The following is a 22,596-nucleotide window of genomic DNA, read 5'->3' as shown; positions in this document are numbered from 1 at the left end:
ATTCTATTTTTTCAGGCTTTTTTTTAAACCAGTGGCATCATGACTCCATTGTATGACCCTCCTTTTTTTTAGTTCTGAGCAAAACTTTAATATTGAGAAAACTAGGTTTTTTCAAGTAATCAAAGACCTGGTGATAAAGATAACACGAAGCACAGGAAATTATTTTGATAAAACACAAAATTGTTACTTTCTGGGCAGATTACTTAAAAACGGAAACCTTTCACAATAGCTTATCAAGAGCAGACCATTAGTCCAATGAAGCTTTCTCTTTTTAGCAGATGAAAGAAAATTAAGTTTTAGTTTTATATAAGTACAGTATAGGTATTAAAGCTTATTTTAAAAATTGTTATAATAATAATTCAATTTTTAGCCAGTTTGACCACACAAAATTCCTGTTTTCTCTCCCTCTTTGTCTCCCTCTCTCTCTCTTCAACCTTTTTTTTTTTTTTTTTTGGTATTCCAAGCATTGTTCCTTATAATATTTCAACTTTTTGCATTGATTAAAATACAATCTGAGACAGAGTAAAACTGTGTTCAACAAGTTCCAGAAATACATATAGTATCCATACATATGAAAAGACCCACCTCAATAAAACAAAATAATATTTAATATTTCAAACATTCAGAAGCATATGAATACATTAGAAAAGGTCTTTAAAAGCTACATAATAAACCAGTAGTTAACTCAGGAGAGGGATCTAGGTTTGAGTAAGGTCAAAGGTGAATTTTTAATTTCTGTTATTTTTTTCAAAGATCAAATATATATATATATATATTTTTAGACAGTAAACATGGTCTATTTTTGCTTCTTTCCAATAGAATACATTTGATCACATTTTTTTTATACAGCAGGTTCTTATCAGTCATCCATTCTATCCACATCAGTGTATACATGTCAATCCCAATCACCCAGTTCATCCCACCACCACCTCACCCACTGTGTGACCCTCCTAATTGCTCTAACCTAGTTTCTTTTTTTTGCCCAATTTAAAACATCAACACCACCAAAACATAACATCTTGGATGAATTAGTTACCCTATTAAGAACTTATTTAGTGACATTTAAAAACTTACCTATTATTTTCCTCTCTTTAGGATACTTTTTTTTTTTTTTTTTTTTTTTGCGGTACACAGGCCTCTCACTGCTGTGGCCTCTCCCGTTGCGGAGCACAGGCTCCGGACGCGCAGGCTCAGCATCCATGGTTCACGGGCCCAGCCACTCTGCGGCATGTGGGATCTTCCCGGATCGGGGCATGAACCCGTGTCCCCTGCATCGGCAGGCGGACTCTCAACCACTGCACCACCAGGGAAGCCCTTTTCCTCTTTTTAGAAAAACCCACATACAAAGCAACTATTTCTTAGATAAATAAATAAATAAAAGTTTAGTCTCACAAGGGTTGAAAGTCTAAATAATTAAGTAAACGCATGGTACAAAGAATGATGATAATTAAAATGAAGAAAAGCTGTTACCAATTCTATAAAACAGAGGTTTTTCAGCCCTAATATTTGATTTTTTTAACTTAAAAAATAAAAACACAACTTACGTTCGATTTGGTCAAACATTACTGAGAAGAGGAAGTCCCGTGGTGTCATGTAATACTCTCCCCCGTGTTCCAGTGAGGAAAACTGCATGAAGCGCTGTTTACGAGGAGACGGTTTCCCTTTCATCTCTCCAGAGTCCACACTTTTCTAAAAGAAAAAAGAAATTGCAATTTCAGGTTTTTTTCAGTATCATTCCCCAACTTAGCTACTTCTACAATAATCTTTAAAGAGTAACTTTAGTGTTTAGGTATAACAACCTCCAAACTTTGAAGTCATTTACTGAACAGATATTTACTGAGTGCACAGGCACTGAAAACAGAGCAGTGATGAGGCTAACCTGAGGAACCTGCATTCCCAAACAGGAGAATGACAATTAATGAATAAATGTATAAAATAATATAAGACACTAAGAAGTGCCATGAAGAGATATAAAGCAGGATAAGAAAGTGATTAGTAACATTTTGGGGCTTCCCTGGTGGCACAGTGGTTAAGAATCCGCCTGCCAATGCAGGGGACACGGGTTCGAGTCCTGACCCGGGAAGATCCCACATGCCGCGGAGCAACTAAGCCCGTGCGCCACAACTACTGAATCTGAGCTCTAGAGCCCTCGAGCCACAACTACGGAGCCCGTGTGCCACAACTACTGAAGCCCGCACGCCTAGAGCCCGTGCTCCACAACAAGAGAAGCCACTGCAATGAGAAGCCCGCGCACTGCAACGAAGAGTAGCCTCCACTCGCCGCAACTAGAGAAAGCCCGCGCACAGCAACAAAGACCCAACGGAGGCAAAAATAAATAAATAAAATAAATAATTTTTTTTAAAAAGTAATATTTCAATGGGATGGACAAGGAGAGCCTTTCCGAACAGGTGACATTCAACGAGACTAAATGAGGCAGGCCTTGCGGGCTTGGGCTCTGGAGGGAGAGCATTCCAAGGAGGAGGTAAAGACCATGGGACGGGAACAAGCGTGGTGTGCTCAAGGGTGGTATGGCGGAAGAGAAGCTCAGGGAGACAGGACGGCAGCAGATCATGTAAAGATGAAGTACATCCATTCTGATCAGTGGCCCTGATTTTAGGAATATATTGACATCATGGGTGCACAGTGCTAAGAGAAGAAGAATGGCTAAGATATTGTTACTGTCAGAGTCTGTACCTTAGACAACGGGACCTGGGCCTTGACCCAAATGCTGATAGAGACGATACTGAAATATTTACTGCTAACCTTTCACGGAGTACTTACTATGTGCTAGGCACTGTACTAGTTAAGTACCCTCCGTGGACTATTTAGTTAATCCTCACAGTAACTGAACAGTAGATACTACCGTAGATATGAAAACTACTGTAAAGTAAATGCAGAGCCAGGATAAAAAACCAGGTGTGTCTGACTCAAAAGTGTTTCAATCTCTTAACTACCACAACTATCCTCCTACCCATGGCTAGGCACTGTGCCCTAGGCAGCCTGGAAGAAGACGACATACCAGTCAGCACACGTGCCAAGGTCAAAATAGGAACCTTGACTCAGAACGTGTCATCTGTGAAATCCAAGAGCACACTGGCACTCGGGACCGCTTTCCTGAAGGTAACAAGCTAAATCAGACCACGACATCCTTCCTGGACACATCGCTTCCTTTCCATGCTGACACACAAGTCATGTTCAGTAAGTGCTGAGTGGAGCTGAAATGGGGAAAAACGGCAATTCCGGTTGCTTAAACCTCCAAATTCAAAGCCGTCAACAGCTCCTTTTAGCTGATCTCAGTCCTCTAACCAGTATTAATTCTCTCTCCCCAGTTTGACAACTGGCTTCCTTGAGTGCCTACCAGAATACTGGCCGTATACAGAACACTCAATAATACTGCACTGAGGGTGCCCTGTCTTCTCCAGATCTTGCTTCTTCATGTCTTTCCTTTTCTTTCCCCTTAAATTACTACTATAAAAATAACTCAAGGGGCATGTCTTAATTATATGAGTCCATACTCTTATCTCAGTCATCAGAAAATTGAATTTTATTAATATTTTCTGAACATTTTATACATGAAGTAGATAAATTATCATTTGATATATTATCAAATGGATAGTATTTGTAGGAAAACAGTGGTAAACAAGACAAACAGTAATTCCTACTAGAATGTACTAAGTGCCTTGGCAGTGAATTTACAGAAAGTATACAGATGGGATAGGGAAGGGAGAGGGTTAAGAGTCTTCTCAGTAAATGTCACAGCACTGGCAAAGTCCTAGATACAAGAGTAATACAGTGTATTGAAGAGCTAAAGAAGTTAAACACAGATATATACATTATTAGCTTAAAGAATATTTGTGTTTATTATACTAATGTTAATATATAGTCTATTAGATTTTAAAAGGTAAATAATCTATATAGAAATAGGTATATGAATTTCCAAATCTTTAAATAAATGTTGGTTCTTAAAAAAAATTATTTATTTATTGGCCATGCCACACGGCATCTGGGATCTTAGTTCCCCCACCAGGGATTGAACCCGTGCCCTCTGCAGTGGAAGTGCGGAGTCTTAACCACTGGACCGCCAGGGAAGTCCCAATGCTGGCTCTTTTATATTATCTTGTATCTAAGTTGTTCATGACTAGTTAAAAAAATATCTTTTACCAACCACTTAATCCCTTTTATGCAAACAAACATATTCTTCTTTCTAAACTTCAACCAACTAAAAGGGGCCAATTACTCATTTATCCTCCTCAGGTGCTCTCATAACAGGATGGATCGTTATTCTGTCTCTTTTGGTTTTCATGCTGTCCTCTATCTTGTGGCAATCTTCCTCTTTCCTGGTCCTAACCTATACTGAAAATGACCAACAAGTAAAAACACAAATCTCCCACTCTCTTGCAGCAAGACATGAAAACTATTCCTCCATCTCATGGTTACCACGTTCTATACACTTGTATGCGTCTATAACTTGCATAAGCGTAACATTTCTGAAGATTTTTGAGAAGAGTCAATTATTCTGGGAAGTGTCATTTTATTTTTATTTTAAAAATATTTTTAAACTCTTTACTGAATTTGTTACAATATTGCTTCTGTTTTATGTTTTGGTTATTTGGCCGCAAGGCATGTGGGATCTTAGCTCCCCGACCAGGGACTGAACCTGCACCCCTTGAAATGGAAGGTGAAGTCCCAACCACTGGACCACCAGGGAAGTGCCATTTTAGATAATGGTTGATTGGGTTGCCATCCCTTCCAATTTTGGTTAAATATCCTCCCCAATGAACAAGAAAAGGTAGAGGAGGTGAAACTAAAGCTCCCTTCCCTGGGTTGATTTCTGAGCTTGAAACTGCCATATGAATTGTAGACCATGAATTTAGAAGGTCACTTACAAGCAAATGACCTCCACACTTGCCCACCACCATGATCCTCTACCAGTAGGCGATGTGGCATAAAACTATCTAACGACCCCCTACTAACATCCTTACAACTCAACCTGGTGTCGTACCTTTAATTTCTGCTACTTCATAGTATAAATAAACTTATTCTACTACCCCAAATCCTGCAACTCCCTTTGCCAGCACTAGCAATGTCTCTCCTTTTTCTAATCTTTTCCACCACCTCTCACACTGCTTACTGAGGACACAGCTATCAGTTGGAGGCCATCACCTGTGTAGATACTAATCCCACCATTTCCCTTATGCAATATATAGTGGAAGCCTCCAAGTCACCACTCTTACTACTAGAGTCTTTCCCTTCATCCTAACTTCTACCCGCCGACCTCCCAAGTAAATACGTAATCAAGCATCTACTAGTGTGAGGGCACTCCAGGAAGAGACAGGACACATACTAATCAAAGGGGCAACAGTACAGTAATAAACACTAACAATATAGCTAATGTGAATTAAACACATGCAAGGTAGGGTGCTAAAATCTTTACATACATGGTCTCACTCAACCTTCACAATGACCCCAATAGGAGACTTCATTTTACAAAAGAAGAAACCAAAGCTTGTCAAGGTTAACCAGCTTGCCTGGGTTAACATGGCAGGTCAGCAGATAGCACAGAGGCAACATGACAACATCAGCTCAACCACTACCCTATGCCCGCTCCTCTAAGGATTACATAGACTAGGAAAATAGAGAAACCAGTGTGGGTAATGACAGCTGAGAAAGCTTTCATAAAAAGAGTGGGGTTTAAGTTAGGCTCTAGAGAATAACAAAGAATAGAACTAGAATTAGCCATCCTTAAGACCTGGGCTAAGAGTTCTCCATTTCCTAAATGACATGTATTGTTTCCCTTGTTCAATAAAATTTAAAATAAGTAGGATGTTATGAACACATTTCTTCACTACAGCAAAATTTACGCAGAGGAAAGAAGAGTATTGTTTTGAAATTTCCAGAGCCTTTCTAATTCCAAGTTGATGAACCAACAAATCAATTTTCTTTAAGTCCCCTTTGTCATACAGCAGTTGAATTTTAAAGGACCACAAATTGATGTGTATTATATATTTATGCTTACTTCGCAGAATTTGGAAGATCAATTTGGCATTGTGAATCCTTTGTTTACCTATAAAGTTTATTCTTGCCATACTTCACATGTACGACCCCTATGATCAAAGCTCCGATGGATGGATTTAACATCAAGAATTAACAATGTCTGTCTGCCCCCAACCCTTCCATCCTCTCCCCTGGTGCTCTCCTGCTCACGTGAGCATGCTCTCTCTGCCCACAGCCTCCTGTGTCTCCCCTCCTTCCTGCGCACGTTTCAGGTGGCTTTTTTCTGTTGCTGCTGTTTGCGTTTTCCTTGAACTGACCATATGGTTTCGGGCACTCATTCTTCTCTCTCGTTTCCCCTGTCTCTCTCTCACAGATACGTGTACATGTGGCGTATCTGTGGTCAGTTGTGCTTGGTAAACTGAGTTTGAGTTTGGTTAAGTGCAGGTAGAGGATCAGTGTGGATGCGGAGGATGGGGAGGAATAACCAATTCTGTCTGAGACAACACAAGGGCAGATGCCCAGCTTAGTGCCGTTAGTACTGCTCCATACCAGGCGGTGAAAAGTTCACAAATTCATCTTCAAACATTTAAGAACCTGTTATGTGTCACTGTTCTGCAGATATACAGATGGACACTGTTGAGGTCTCAGCCTTTAAGGAGCTCACAAAAGGTAATACTGGAGAGCAAACAAATAATTCAGAGCACTGGCTCCAAGGTCAAACTACCCTGGATGCAAATTCCAGTTCTGTCACTCACTAGGTATGTGACCTAGGACCAATTATCAGCTGACTCACGAACAGTGAGGAAACAGGGATCAAGCTGCCTGGACTTAAATCCCAGCTCTGTCACTTGGCCAAGTTCGTACTGTGACTTCTCCCTAACTAATCTGTAAAATGAAAAAGACAGTAGTATCTACTTAAAGGGTCTTTTATAAACCGTGTGTTCAATGAAATAATACACATACTACGTGCTCTGGAAGGTCAGCCATTACTATCATGATCATCATAATTTAAACAAATGTTCTAACAGAAATATGTAAAAAATTGTAGGAGAAGGCAGAGAGAGGACCAATTAACTGCCTTGTTAATTGGAAGACTTAACGAAGGCATCCCAGGCCAGGAGAAATGGGACCTGGGCTGCAAACAGTGAGGAGTCGCCAAGACCGGGAGCAACAGTAGAGCAAAGCGCGCTACAGCCAGTCCTGAGGTCTGGGCAGCAGGTCCAGGGGGCAGAGGGTCTCTGGGGGACGTGACCAAAATGGACAGAAGGGGAGAAGGGCAGACACAGTGCACCAGGAAGACCGTCTTGGATGTGGGCATTTTCTTTTAATTCACACAAGAGCCAGCGTAGACGGAAGACACTGGAAGGTACACGGCTGATGCTGCAGGATATCTCATACCATGATTCAGCACTTAGTCTATACATCCAACCAAGATGCTTGGCTTTCCAGTCTCAAAATCCCAGCATATTAGAAACATTACATTACAAATGCTAGAGTCAAGTATACTAATGGCAGAAGGGAGATTTTACAGCCTGAAAGTGAGACGGGAGAGAAAAATTAAACAAGCCAGACCTGGCCACAATAGTCTGGATCAATCTATGTCATGACGACCAACAAAGAGCCACTAGGTCTATTTATGTGATGACGGTCTTCAGTCACTTAGAAATTGCTAATTATGTAGGGAACATTTTGTTAAAAATGTGTAATGTAGCTTAACTGTTTTTAATGTAAATCTTGCATTAAAAAAAGATGTTTTATTACTTACGAGGGTAATTTTAGTTGTCTGGAAGATTCACTTACAGGGCATAACTCACACCCCACTGACGCTGTATAAACTCAGCATTACTCTCTAATCTACTATATATATCCAAAGCACTTTGTAGAATGTATGTTACATAAAAATACCACGGCCACGTTTATATAAACTGAAAATGATCAGAACTGTGAGTAAAAGCACAGTGTCTTTCAGAAAAATACAAGCAGACATAGTTTGGGCTCGTCATAAACACTATTACATGTCATATAAAATTAGACCACAGGATACAAATCTTTTCATCTTCCAACACTGTTAACAGTCACTTTTAAAAAAACTTACTACTAGTGTATTCTTAGTCATGATGAGCTCTCACTTACAGGAAAAGCATCTATACAAATAGACATTCAGTATGCTGACACCTAGGTTTCAGGATGTCAAGAGAAATCTGAATGTCATCTCCTAGGGCTAAATCAATTCCTTTCAAAGATAAAAGGTATCATAAGGCAAACCATAATTTTAAGTAATTTATATAGGATATAAATAAACGTTGCTATGCATGTCTAAAAATCTGTTAAATTCCAGGAGCCGTTTCAAGGGTATGGTGAGAATACCAGCACTGGAGGAACTCGGAACCTCCAGCTTTTATTTTTTAAAAAAATTTAAAAGTATTTATTTATTTATTTAGGCTGCATCGGGTCTTAGTTACAGCACGCGGGATCTTCATTGCAGCACGTGGGATCTTTAGTTGCGGCATGTGGGATTTTTTTTTTTAGTTGCAGAATGCGGACTCTTGGTTGCGGCACGCATGTGGGATCTCGTTCCCCGACCAGGAATTGAACACAGGCCCCGGCACTGGGAGTGTGGAGTCTTACCCACTGGACTACCAGAGAAGTCCTGGAACCTCCAGCTTTTATAGGCTCTGCTACAAAAAACAAGTTTTCTTTTTCCCTTTGGATTTTTGGTTTTCACTCTCAATCTATACGATTATCCACTTGCAAATAAAATTGGGGAAGGTCCTTTCTCTATGCTAAAAAAAGATATAATGTACCTTCCTGAGTTAACTCTTAATACAATCAAAGGGTCATTAAAAACAACAAAAACAAAAAACAAAACCATAAATTGATGAGAAAGCAGTAAGTAAAACTTCTTAAAATCTCCGTCCCCAAACCTGACAAAGAACCAGAATGAAAACCAGAAAATAAGGACAGCCATGCTGATGCTAGCTCCTACCTCCCTCTCTAAACTTGTTCTAGAAAGATCTTCTATTGATAGATACTGATAATGCTGACCCACCTGCATGACAGTACTAGGAATGAAAACTAGTTTCCTTCCCCAGAGTGTGATGGAACGAGAGGACGAGATTCTGGAATCCCTTGCGGATGGGGCAGCCGGGCCTGGGTGTGTGCACTGCACGCCTCCGGGGGCCCCCTCACACTGGGATCGCAGACAGCTGTGGAGCAGATGGCAGGAAGGTGCACTGTGGAAGGTGACTTCCTCTAACCTGCAGGGGTAACGCTGTCACTGAGAGCTCCCAAGTGCAGGGATGTGCAGGCCAGAGCGGACTGTGGGGAGTCCCCCCGGAAACCCCTGTCACTCGCTGCTGTCACTAGAGACCCAGCACATGCCTCTTTCCCCTCCTGCGTCCTGTCAGAGGAGGGCTGGCATCAGCAGAGGATGCCGGGCACGGTTGGGCAGAGGAAAATACTGCGTCCACAGCCACGCTGACCAAAAAGCCAGCAACTATGTCCGAGGGCACTTCTCTAAAGGGGCAGGCACCCCAAACAGGGGGAATTGCAAAGGCCACCCCTGGGGATGCGCTAACCCCCAGCGTGGCAGGAAGGCAGAACGCCCAGAGGAGAGCCAGGACACACCTCGCTCCTCCTCCAGTCCCGCAGGCAGCAGACTGACCCACAGTCCATGGAAACTATGGACATCCTGCTCTGCAGCTAATGTTCTGACGGGAAGGTAAAGAGTGCTCAGTTCAAGATGCAAAGGGGTCAAGCTTATACACTCACACTGTCCTTGGCAAATAACGTCTCTGGCTAGACCATCTGTTTAAAACCTGATGTTGGGCCTGTCCAAATTCTCTGGGAAAATGAAGAGCAATAGGAAACAACAATGAAAATCAAATTCTGAAAGAAAGCAGAAAAAAATCACAGAAAACAAAAGACGTGATCGATGCACTTTAAACATCCGAGAGCAAAGATAAGATGCAAGATGACAGAGGCCTCTGAAAGGGAGACAGCCCAGCCGCACAAGAGGAGTAGACACGAAAGATGCCAGTATGAAACGAGAAGCTCTAAGAAACAGGAAAGACTAGAACCAACACTGCAGAAAATACACAAACTACTGATAGGAAAAAAAACCACATAGAAGGCAGAAGAAAAGCACAGAGAAAAGCATTTAGGGAAAAGAATATCCACATGTGTGACAGACACCAAGGATTCAACATGAAAACTGCTGTACTTCAGGAAGACAGAGAACAAATCAGCAACAGATTTGTTCAAAAACGAGTGGGAAAACCTCACTGAAACCCTCAAAGACCTGAATTCACTACCCTATCTGCCACTGCCCTATGTGAATATACTCAGGTTTGAATAATCCTAGAAGACCTCGGGGGAGATTGGTCAGTTTTAGTTCTTTCAGAAAACCTAAATAAGGCAGACGTTAGAAAATCTAAGTAAGGTTAGAACTATGATGCCCTTATTGCTGGATTCAACCTCTTAAAAGCAGTTCTCAGAGAAGATAGTACAAAAAAATGACACAGTAAATGATTAAGCAAGATGTAGTTCTAAGATAATGCTTAAAAGACACACATCACCCTTGTATACTAAGTGAGGAAATGAAAGCAGTGTGAGGGGGTAACATTCTCAAGCTATTCAACCCGAAAGGCTGGGGAGAAATTTTTTTGCCCCTCTTCACTCCAACTTATTTATTGCAGTGCAGGAGAACTATTCCAGTAGGAATGGACTAAACGGTACCAATCTTAATGTTTACCTGAAGGAGATATCCTAAGTTACTTGGACTCAACCCTGTCGGCCTCGGGAAGAGGAGGAGCCTATGCAATGTGCTTGTGGAGATCAAAGCACTGCTGAGGGTCTGCTGGGGGCTCTGCCCCTAAACCTCCCGGGACTGGGTGGAAAGCGATAGGAGCAGGGATGAGTCCGTCCCAGTACCACTAGATTTGCTTCTCAAACCTGCATCTAAAGCTAAATGTATGGGAGAGGAGGGGCAGAATAAAAGCTGGGATTGGAGCTATCCTCAACATGTGAGAACCGTCCATATGGTTCTGGTTAAATGTAAAATGCTCCATGGCTTTCAAGGATTACTCGTAATGCAGTAAAAAATGTGACAAAGGAATTAAGAGCAACGAGTGATATGAACTGGATAAAAGAGATCTTTGAAAGCTGATGACTTCTGTGAAAACATTTCACTAGTTTATTGCCTTTAAAGCAACAGGTGCTTCACCATTCTGTCTCTACTTTTTATCTATGAAGTGACAAATTGGAAAAGTGTTCTGTTCTTTGTTGAACATTCTTTGGTCTCTACATTTCTAATGAAAAAAGTGGGAAAAGAAAAGGCCTTCCTCACAATGCTTTCAGTATATCCAATAGATATACATTGCATCAGGCAAAATGTAGTAAAACCTATTCATTTGGGGTTTTTATTTTGTAATTTGCAGTAATCTGGATAAAATGTAATTGTTTTGTTGTCTTTGAACTTTCTGTGGTGTAATTAAAGAATATCTTTTCTTCTTAAAGAAAACTTAAAAACAACTGGAAATTTTCAGTCATTAGACAGAACTTTTCCATTTCACTCTGAATCAGGGAGTTTTCATTGTACATGAAACAAAATACTACCAGAGTAAATTAGAACTATTCACTGCATAAGCTATGCTTCACGATAAATTCTACAAAATGACAGGGTATTAGTGAGGGAGACAAAAGTCATTCCTGGGAAAACTGGGAGCTCTGGAAACTATTCTCTGTGGCTTCTGGATAGCGTTTCATCTAGTGATGGCCTAGCCTAGACTTCCTTCCAGAGACGGGAAGAAAGCTAGTGGCTTTTCTTAGATGAGCAGAGTAAAATGAAATGACATATGCCTGTCTCTATATATGAATTTAAAAATAGCCCCTAGGACCACAGTAATCCGTCGGAGGAGGAGTGGCCACTGTTAGGGATGCTGATTAGTAAAGAAAGCAGCATCTTCTCTTCCTGTAACAGCTTTCTCTCTCCAGATGAGATCGCTGAGCAGAATACTCACTTCCCTTCCTCCACAACTACTTTTCAGGAGGTACATCATAACTACATACATTTTTGTTTATGTTCTAACCAGAAAGTTTAAATTAGGTTTCAAGTGATTAAAAAAAAGACTAGAGCCCTAACTTAAAATCTCAGTACCTTCCTGAAGCTTTATCAGTATCACTCACTGCAATCACAACTAAGTAAAGCTTCTCCTGAGAAATGACGGAGTTGCTTTAGCCTACTGCCCTACTCGCAAGGGAAATACTACTCTGTGAACTCCTCCTACAACCATTCAATATCAACTTATTTAATAAATATTACATGTCTCCTACGACCAAGCACTGTATAAAGTGACACATGAACAGACACCCCCTTTCTACTGGGGGGAGGCCTAACACAAGTGGGTGAATGCTAGACAGAAGTATGAAAGGAGCACTAAGCATTTAGCAAACGTGAAAGTCCCACAATGATAAATTCCAATCTCTGATAGTTACTTTTACAATATTACTTATCAACCATGAATATTTTGACTTCTTTCTTTTCAAAATGAGAGATATGTACACGTACCCCAATGTTCATAGAAGCACTATTCACAACAGTCAAGACATGGGAGCAACCCAAGTGTCCATCGACAGATGGATGGATAAAGAAGATGTGGTATATATACACAATGGAATATTATTCAGCCATAAAAAAAGAATGAAATAATGCCATTTGCAGCAACATGCATGGACCTAGAGATTATCATACTAAGTGAAGTAAGCCAGACAGAGACAGACAAATATCATATGACACCATTTATATGTGGAATCTTAAAAAAATGACACAAATGAACTTGTTTACAAAACAGAAACAGGGACTTCCCTGGTGGCGCAGTGGTTAGGAATCCACCTGCCAATGCAGGGGACACAGATTTGAGCCCTGGTCCAGGAAGATCCCACATGCTGCAGAGCAACTAAGCCCGTATGCCACAACTATTGAGCCCGCATGCCACAACTACTGAAGCCTGTGTGCCTAAATCCCGTGCACCGCAACAAGAGAAGCCACCGTAATGAGAAGCCCGTGCACCGCAAGGAAGAGTAGCCCCTGCTCACCGCAACTAGAGAAAGCCCACATGCGGCAACAAAGACCCAACGCAGCCAAAAATAAATTAAAGAAACAAACAACAACAACAACAAAAAACAGACTCACAGACATAGAAAACGAACTTATGGTTACAAAAGTGGAAAGGGGGCAGGGATAAATTAGGAGTATGGGATTAACAGATACACACCACTATATATAAAATAAACAACAAGGGTTTACTGCATAGCACAGGGAACTAAAAAAAAAAAAAAAAGAGACAGAGATGCACCGAACTAATATTTTTCATTATTATATAATTAAATTTAAATAGAAGACTCCTAACAGGTCTGGTATCAGCAAATTTATCTCGGTTGTGATCTCTCTTCTTCAGGCAACTGAGAAGTACAGCAGAGCCTAACAAGGAGCCTTTTGTGACGTAAGCTACGATCTAAATTTCAGGACCCTTACAAACCCATGCAAAAAAGTCTCCTCAAAACTGAGAACTTCAAGTATGCCCAGGGAAAGTGCTGCTATCAAAGGGCTGAGTCATAAACAGAGGCTACCATGAGGGCTAACAACATTTAGGATATTATATCCTACAACACACACAGTGTGGAGCGAAGAGGGGATGGATTAACGGATCCCTTCTTGCCTTTCTCCCATCCCTCCACAGGCAACAGCTGCAGTCTGTAGCTGTATGTATTTTATAGTTTAGGATTCCAGGAGGAAAGTGATTCATCCATACAGTATTTTGCATTGCTTTCCCCCCATGCTCCCACATTCTCCATGATCCGCTCAGGCTTCCATACCCCCAGTCCCCAGCAAAGGACTGTCCCCGCTACATGCTTCCTCGGTTTACAGGAAGCACATAGTCAGGATGGCTTTCTAAAGCTTGTGGCTGAATACTGACAGCAGTCTGCCTCTCTACCACCAAGTCCCTTAAGCCCCACACCCTAACCCTACACAAAATTTGGTCAAAGACTGGAATTAGTTAAAAAACAACAAGAACAAAAAACCCCAAACAGCAACATATTGCTTGCATACAAATTTTATCCCAAAAATAGAACACATTTTTTGAAAACCTTCGGATAAATGGGAAAATAATGAAAGCTTGAAGGGGCAGATATGCAATTTCCTATTAAAAACAAAAATTACATTTCTATTTTAAAATTCCATTGATACTATTATTTTTATGAATTGGTCTTGTACGAAACAAATACGGTACTAATTTTAAATGTCAACCTTAGTTTTGGTCTTTGCTAACATAATTTTCCTGAAACTGACTGGGTTTGCTGGTGTGTCCTTAGCTTCAGTTTTCGCCTTGCTACCTCTGATGAGCTTTATTAACCTCTGCTGCACATCTTTCCAGAAGACAGATTAAATAACCACTTACCGCTTCTGATGGTAATTAAACCTCACGAAGCTAAGCGTGTGATACTTAGCTGCTCTGGCCCTTTCATTTGTTAGGGTTCCGGTACTCCCTCCTCTAAGAGTCCTCCCCCAGTGCCCATTCTGGGTTAGGGTGTCCTAGAGCGAGTGTACAGGACTCAGTAATGCTTATCAAAGCCCTGGTGACTCTGCAGTGCATCTGTCTGCCCCCGGCATGCCTTCCTTTGGTTAATATGTTAAATGGTTAAAAAAGTGTGCCAGGAATGAGTGAATCTTTATGAATGGGAACCAATTCCAAACTTGAAGTGTGATATTAAAATAACAATTTAAAAATAGATTTCAGTCCTTGAACCAATATGCGAAAGGGTTTTGTGCTTATGTATTTTAAACCCTATTAATAATTTATTAAAATATCTTTAGGTAGCTAGGTATGTACAAGTGCACCCACAATTATTTCCTCTTATTACAACCACAAATTACTGCATACTGTTAATTACTTTAGATTTTAAAAATGCCTTCATAACAGGAGCACAGAGGCAAAGCTGTGGACAGGGGGTGGCAGTGTTAACTGTACCAAAAGGATGTTGCTTATTTTGCGCCTGTTGCACAAGCCATGGAATCTCAGAAACAGATGCTCTGAAACTGCGCTGCACCAGCTGCTGTGCACTTTCTGTCCGTAAATCTGAATGATCTGATGGATTTCAGGCCTTATATCATGTTTGGCTTGGGTTGTAATGGATCTTTTCAGCTTCCACTTGGAGTTCGTGGACATAACAATACAATATGTCTAAGATAAAAGTTTTGATTAAAATGTATTTGTAGCAAATGAGCAGGGGATGAGCTGAACATTTTACCAAGCATTGACAAAACACATAAAGATACTACTTTTACAAAGAAGGTACTAAGATGCATGTCATTTCTGTTGATGTTTATAAATTAAATCACCAGTAAATAAAGTAATACATAGATTACATGATACGAAAAGGAGAGTAACGCACATATATGATTACACATTTTGGCAAATTAATTTACTGTTCAATAAAGCTCTGCTTTGTGTCTGTAAACCATGAACAGAGGACAAACCGTTTAAGACCTGGCAAGGACTTGCCAGAATCTCCCTCTTTGCTTTTACCTGATTCTTTGGACATATTTCATGCTCGTAAGACATCCATGCTCTCATTTAGTAATTTCTGAAGATACTTTAACAGTGAAGATTTTAAAAGATTCTATAATAGAATCTGCTATATAATGGCTGAAAAACCAAACAGACTGTTTGCTTGTTTGTTTAAGGTAGCACCTAACATAACTAAAGTAAACAACCGCTAAATAAACGAGCTGAAGAGAATCCCCACTTTCCCACTTCTACTGCCAGCACTGCTAGCGGTCAGCCCCTTTTCCCTTCAACTTCACCACCCTTCTCTGCCTTTAACGACAGGTGGCATCCAATGAGGATACACGAGTTTCCACATCTAGCCTTCACGTACAGGGCAAAAGCAGGATAAAACTGTGCCAGTGAATCATATACTAAGTGAGCAGAATTGTTAGCATTTGCCCAGGCAACAGTGAGGCCTGTACCAAATACGAAGTTTTTGGGTGCATGCTTCAGAAAAATCCTTATCTTGACCCTTGAGAATTTTAGAATCTTATATGAGAAACAAAACCACTGAAAACTTAAAGTTTATGGTAAGTTGTTACATACACATTTAAGGGTTGGCATGGACAGAACGAGCACTTGGGTAATCTTTCCCTTTTAAAATTTATTTGGTGGTGAATTTACTCCTGTGCTCTTTATAATCAAGAGAATAATCCTAGTTAAATCTTAACTAGGATTAGGGAAGAAAGGGAAAAAGAAGGAACAGATATTTGTAGGCTAAAATAGAGCCTGAAGTTCTGAAATGATTCAGGTAACCCTAATCTCCAAACTTGACCTGCTAGTGAAGTCCCAAAGAGTTACTCTGAATATTTAAAGACTCGGATGAACTTTGTCACCTTGTTTAGTGTGAAATTAGTTTCTAAATATTCATGGCTGTTGTTTAGATACTCTTTTAACTTATGATAAAAAAACTTCATATAGTTATATTAGTACCAATATTAAAACTGTTACTATGAAATCATCGTTTAAGCTCTGAGTTCCTGCATGACTCACCTCACTCGCATGCTAGAGGGTAAAGAGAATAAACCTGAAGACACTTTCTTGGATAATGGATCTTTATGATTTAAAGGAGAGGGATATGGTAATAGACCAAGGCGTCTGTGACACTTATAAAGGTGTAAACAGGATAAGCTAGTACAACAGGGCTAACAGAAGGCACACTGGGCTAGAAAAGAGAATGTACAGTCAGAACAGAAGTGAAGTACTGGTAAAAGGGAAGAGTAAATACCATAAAGTAAAGGTAAATATTGTAAATTATCTGATCCAAGGGTAATATCCAAAACCGAAGAGTAACGCAGTGACAGGATCAAAACAGTTTACTTGAAAATAATTTTAGATATAACACCTGAAACATTTTGCAATGTAAAGAAGGACAAATATTAAGAACCTAGAAGGGACAAGAATATAACCTAAAAATTTAGAGCAGAGCCTCATAACCCCACACTACAATGCTTCCTGGTGCTTGTGACTCCTGGAAATTATAGGTGAAAACACTGTATGAGCTTTTTGGGAGAGAGTACATAACTTTTATCATATTCTCAACCTATACAAAGAATAAATGACAGGGGACTTCCCTGGCAGTCCAGTGGTTAAGAATCCGCCTTCCAATGCAGGGGACGTGGGTTTGATCCCTGGTCGCGGAACTAAGATCCCACATGCTGCGGGGCAACTAAGCCCATGTGCTGCAAACTATAGAGCCCTCGAACTCTGGAACCCGTGCGCCACAACTAGAGAGAAGCCCATGTGCTGCAATGAAGAGCCCGCGCGCCACAACAAAAAGATCCCACATGCCACAACTAAGACCCAATGCAGCCAAAAATAAAAATAAATAAAATATAAAAAAAGAATGACAAAGATGAATCAGCAAACGTGAGTAATAATATGGTAAAATACAATAACAATTAGTAAAAAGAAAAAAAAGCTCCAATTCTAAGCACTGCTCATGTTAGAACAGCGTAGAGTTAATTAACTCTAAATAACTGAGATGATCCGTTCTCAACACATGGCTGTAGAAGACTCTTAAAATTGAACAGAAAAAGTTTTCTCCCGCAGGACTAAATATAAAATGAGAAAACAATTAATTCCAAGTCCTTTAAAAATGTCTTATATTTTCCACCAGCTAAAGCACATTAATTAAAATAAAAAATACACAACTGCTGTACAGCCAGAATAAAGCGAAGTACTAAAGGACATCATCGTTGTATAAAAAATTCAAATAAAAGCTTGGTCTTAATCAAGTCTTATATGTGTATCTGCACAATTCTGATTTTCACATAGCTTTCTCTTTTCGCTGATATGGGCTAAAGCCATGCAGACTGCCTTCCCCAAACCAGGCACTGCCCTATATAAGCAAGCATAATAAATACTCACAGCCTCTAACAGAGAAACAACTAAAGAGCAATACAGACGAAAAGAGCCTGGAGAGCGAGGAGACGGGGCAAGAGGTGGTCTCCAAGACGGCAGCGTCAGCTCACTGTCACTAGAACGACCTCTCTGGAACCACACTTATTTCTTTCTTTTTTTAAAAAAATTATTTATTTTTTTGCGGTACGCGAGCCTCTCACTGCTGTGGCCTCTCCCGTTGCGGAGCACAGGCTCCAGACGCACAGGCTCAGCGGCCATGGCTCACGGGCCCAGCCGCTCCGCGGCATGTGGGACCTTCCCGGACTGGGGGCACGAACCCGTGTCCCCTGCATCGGCAGGCAGACTCCCAACCATTGCACCACCAGGGAAGCCCTATTTAATTTATTTTTTGGCTGCATTGGGTCTTCAGTGCTGTGCGCCGGCTTTCTCTAGTTGCGGCGAGCAGGGGCTGCTCTTTGTTGCGGTGCACAGGCTTCTCGTTGCGGTGGCTTCTCTTGTTGCAGAGCACGGGCTCTAGGCACGCAGGCTTCAGTAGTCGCAGCACATGGGCTCAGCAGTTGTGGCTCGCGGGCTCTAGAGCACAGGCTCAGCAGTTGTGGCGCATGGGCTTAGTTGCTCTGCGGCATGTGGGATATTCCTGGACCAGGGCTCAAACCTGTGTCCTCAGCATTGGCAGGCGGATTCTTTTTTTTTTTTGTTAAACATCTTTATTGGAGTATAATTGCTTTACAATGGCGTGTTCGTTTCTGCTTTATAACAAAGTGAATCAGCTATACGTATACATATATCCCCGTATCTCCTCCCTCTTGCGTCTCCCTCCCACCCTCTCTATCCCACCCCTCTACGTGGTCACAAAGCACTGAGCTGATCTCCCTGTGCTATGTGGCTGCTTCCCACTAGCTATCTATTTTACATTTGGTAGTGTATATATGTCCATGCCACTCTCTCACTTTGTCACAGCTTACGCTTCCCCCTCCCCATATCCTCAAGTCCATTCTCTAGTAGGTCTGTGTCTTTATTCCCGTCTTGGCAGGCAGATTCTTAACCACTGCACCACCAGGGAAGTCCCCACACTTATTTCTTAACTTCACAGCCATTGGCTATATTTCTATAACATGAGAGAACGATAGTTGTTAATACCTTAACACTGCCTTGCAAAGTTTTAAATAAGTTTTAATAAAAACCTTCTCACTCAAGATACAACACCCAAAACTTTAACAGTGACTAGTCTCTTCAAGTCATGAAGAGGCAAAATGGTTCTTATGTGTTTCTTTTTGCCACTTTTCCTAAATTTTCTATAATATACACATATCTCAATAAGAAAAAAGCCAACATAAGTAAGTAATCTTTAAGAATTAAGAAAGAGCCAACAGCTGGAACTCCCTAATATATTTCAAGAAATTTCAATAACCATAATAAAACAGCATTTCTTTAGGGTTTTAAGGAGCAATCTTTTCATGACTGTAATTGAAGACGGATTTAATCACTGCCTAATGGCAGTACTAATAAAATACAAAGTCCTAATTTAAAAACAAAACAGTTGCAGTATTAAAGTCAAGCTTCAATTACAAATAAAATATGGTTAGTATTAAGTTTTTAAGAAAGAAAAGTGTGTCTGGCTCACAGGATAACCCTCACTGTCGTCTTTCCACTGCAGCAGCTCCTGGTTAAACCGCAATGTTCCCTTATCACCACCCCCTCCTGCTGCACACTAAAGTAGCTCACTCGAGAGGAGCTGAGCCTTTCACATCATACTTCAGCGCAAGCGGGACTGTCACTGGAGGAACGTTAGGAGGTGTTTAGCTGTTCACTGTCTGTCCTCGGCAGCTGCCGAAGCCACGCACTTAGAGCAGGATGTACCACAAGAGCAGACTCCTGACCCTGACTTCAGCCCTGGGCCAAATCCAAGCATTCCAGAACTCCCCACCAATGTGGGTCTGAACAGAGGCAGAAGCCCTACTAGGGATCTGCTTCTGATCTGAGCTGGTTCTTAATTGGTCAACTATGACCAAATTTAAACTGAAAAAGATTTTGTCTTTAGAACACCTAATAGTGTGATTTAATCTCTTGGTATTTATACTCTGCACACACTCAAAAACATAGAAACCCCATTTATAATTTCTTATTATGTATAATCTTCTAATTGTGCATACTAGCAAATGAGAAAAATGACTGACATTCCCAAATAGCAGATAGACTAAGCCAATCATATTTTGCTTTGGAATATCTACTGATAAAACAATTTGTGGAAAAACACTGTGCTTTCCTATTTAAGGTTCATTTTACCTAATTTTAAAAATGGTTTGCATGTCTAGGGCACACAGCAGCCAAGTGATGAGGACAGAGGAGGGAGCTGCCTGGAACTATGCTTGTGTAGCAGGAAACACTGAGGCTGCACAACTGCTACCACAGGCACATCAATCATACAATACACATGTGGATAAACTGAAGATTTTATAAGGCTGTATTTCTTTTCTTTTTTTTTTTTTTTTTGCGGTACGCGGGCCTCTCACTGTTGTGGCCTCTCCCGTTGCAGAGCACAGGCTCCGGACGTGCAGGCTCAGCGGCCACGGCCCACGGGCCCAGCTGCTCCGCGGCCTGTGGGATCTTCCCGGACCGGGGCACGAACCCGTGTCCCCTGCATCGGCAGGCGGACTCTCAACCACTGCGCCACCCGGGAAGCCCCAAGGCTGTACTTCTTAATGGAGAGTAATCACAACTTTTATTCTGCGTACCACACATTCATGAAACTTTCACAGATGTCAGTGAAAAGTTTCTATATAGACTAGGGTGTGCTTAAATATAGGATCCACTAAGTATTATTTCTATACTGAAATTATTTATAATCTGAAACATTTATCTTTTTTATGGAGAGCACATTAAGAGAAGATATCTGCTATGGCTTACTTTACCAAATATTTACCACTTTTTAAACTGTAAATTTTAAGTTCATATACTCTACTATTGATGGCTTAGGATATGTTTATGCACTGTTATAATTCACAAAACTCCAAACTCACAGTAACAAAAGCATTAATTTGAATGCATTATCTACCAGAACATATGCTTTATAGAATAAGAGTAAATAGTAATTTTTTACTCAGGTTCAGCTAAATAAATATAATTGCAAAAGGAAAGATTAAAAAATGCTTCTGCTTTTACATTACAATTTGTTTTTCTTCCCTTCTTGGCCCCCTTGTCCCCCCTCCCCAAAAAGCACCTCCACAGATTTGCAGTTAAGATACAGAAAGAGTGTCGTATCACACAAGGAAGGAAAGTAAGACAACCTCTCATTCATGCAGGACAAATAGCTATGCCAAAAGCACAAATTACATCTAATTAGAGGGTATAACTTTGTCTTTTTTTTCATAATCTGGCCATTTACACACTTTGATTTTTGACTTCCATTTGGGTTTACTAACATCAAAGCTTTGTCATCACTTATATGTTTCCAGAGACATTTTTACCTGAGGCAATAAAGTATAAAAACTTCTTTGCATTCTTGCTGTACTGCTGTAAGAAAGCTTTAGTCTTCATTAGGCTTACAATGTTTCACGGTTATTAAACTTCTGTATGTTGCTATAAAGTTCATTGCCCTTGGCATACCAATTTTAAATGTACTATCGTTAAACCCAATGCACTGCACACAAATACACTCCAACCAAGTAGACTCCAATATATTATTGTTTTACTCTTGCTAATGTCTTACTAATGTCCTTTTCTCCCCTTTTCACAAAAATAATGACCACAAATATACTCAGACAACTCGAAATAAAAGAAAGCAATGCCAACTTAATTTTATGAATTGTTTAGGGCTCTTATAGCAAATTAAAATAGTTCCATCTCATTAAATACATTATTTGAGCTTTTAAAATACTCATTGATATGCAATAGAAAAAGAGAGTCCTGCATCTAAGGACACTTGCAAAATCGCTTTCCCAGTTAACGTATTTCTGTTTGACTATTTAAACATGATGATCCACATTCCTTGCTTTTATTTATTTAAAATTTGTGATCACCATTTGTTTTAGTCAGGTTGTACTCACAAAATGTGAGTTCAAAATGTGAATTTAAATAATATCAAAGAAACACCATATTTGATGTTCTCTATTTTAGAATTTTAAAATTTAATGCCACGATGCAATATATTCTTCTCATTAAACTCATAATACCAAGGCTTCTTTTGTTTTAGACATTAAAATTAATTAATTAATTAATTAATCTTTGGCTGCATTGGATCTTCGCTGCTGTGTGTGGGCTTTCTCTAGTTGAGGCGAGCAGGGGCTACTCTTTGTTGCGGTGCGCGGGCTTCTCATTGCGGTGGCTTCTCTTGTTGCAGAGCACGGGCTCTAGGTGCGTGGGCTTCAATAGTCGTGGCCCGCGGGCTCTAGAACACAGGCTCAGTAGTTGTGGTGCACGGGCTTAGCTGCTCCGCGGCGTGTGGCATCTTCCCGGACCAGGACTCGAACCCGTGTCCACTGCACTGGCAGGCATATTCTTAACCACTGCACCACCAGGGAAGCCCAAGGCTTCTTAAAAATAGTTCGTTAGGTAACAGTTTTTAGCTACATTGGAAAAACTCACCAAAAGCAAGCCATCAGAAGTTTGTGGCCAGTGGTCCTATATTCAT

The 22,596-nt window shown here is 40.6% G+C and overlaps 1 protein-coding gene across 1 annotated transcript in view; it reads right to left on the bottom strand.

Annotated features, from left to right (window-relative positions):
* The window catches only part of MICU2 (mitochondrial calcium uptake 2), a 77,921-nt gene that overhangs the window by 47,251 nt on the left and 8,074 nt on the right, over positions 1-22,596 (bottom strand). Inside the window, exon 2 of the mRNA XM_029210032.1 lies at positions 1,545-1,689. Coding sequence (XP_029065865.1) covers positions 1,545-1,689 — 145 coding nt within the window. The remainder of the gene's footprint in view (positions 1-1,544; positions 1,690-22,596) is intronic.

The sequence above is a fragment of the Monodon monoceros genome, unplaced genomic scaffold (genome assembly GCF_005190385.1).
Source record: "Monodon monoceros isolate NGI ecotype Baffin Bay Population unplaced genomic scaffold, NGI_Narwhal_1 Super_Scaffold_8, whole genome shotgun sequence".
Classification (NCBI taxonomy): Eukaryota; Metazoa; Chordata; class Mammalia; order Artiodactyla; family Monodontidae; genus Monodon; species Monodon monoceros.
This window is presented reverse-complemented; position numbering and strand designations above follow the sequence as displayed.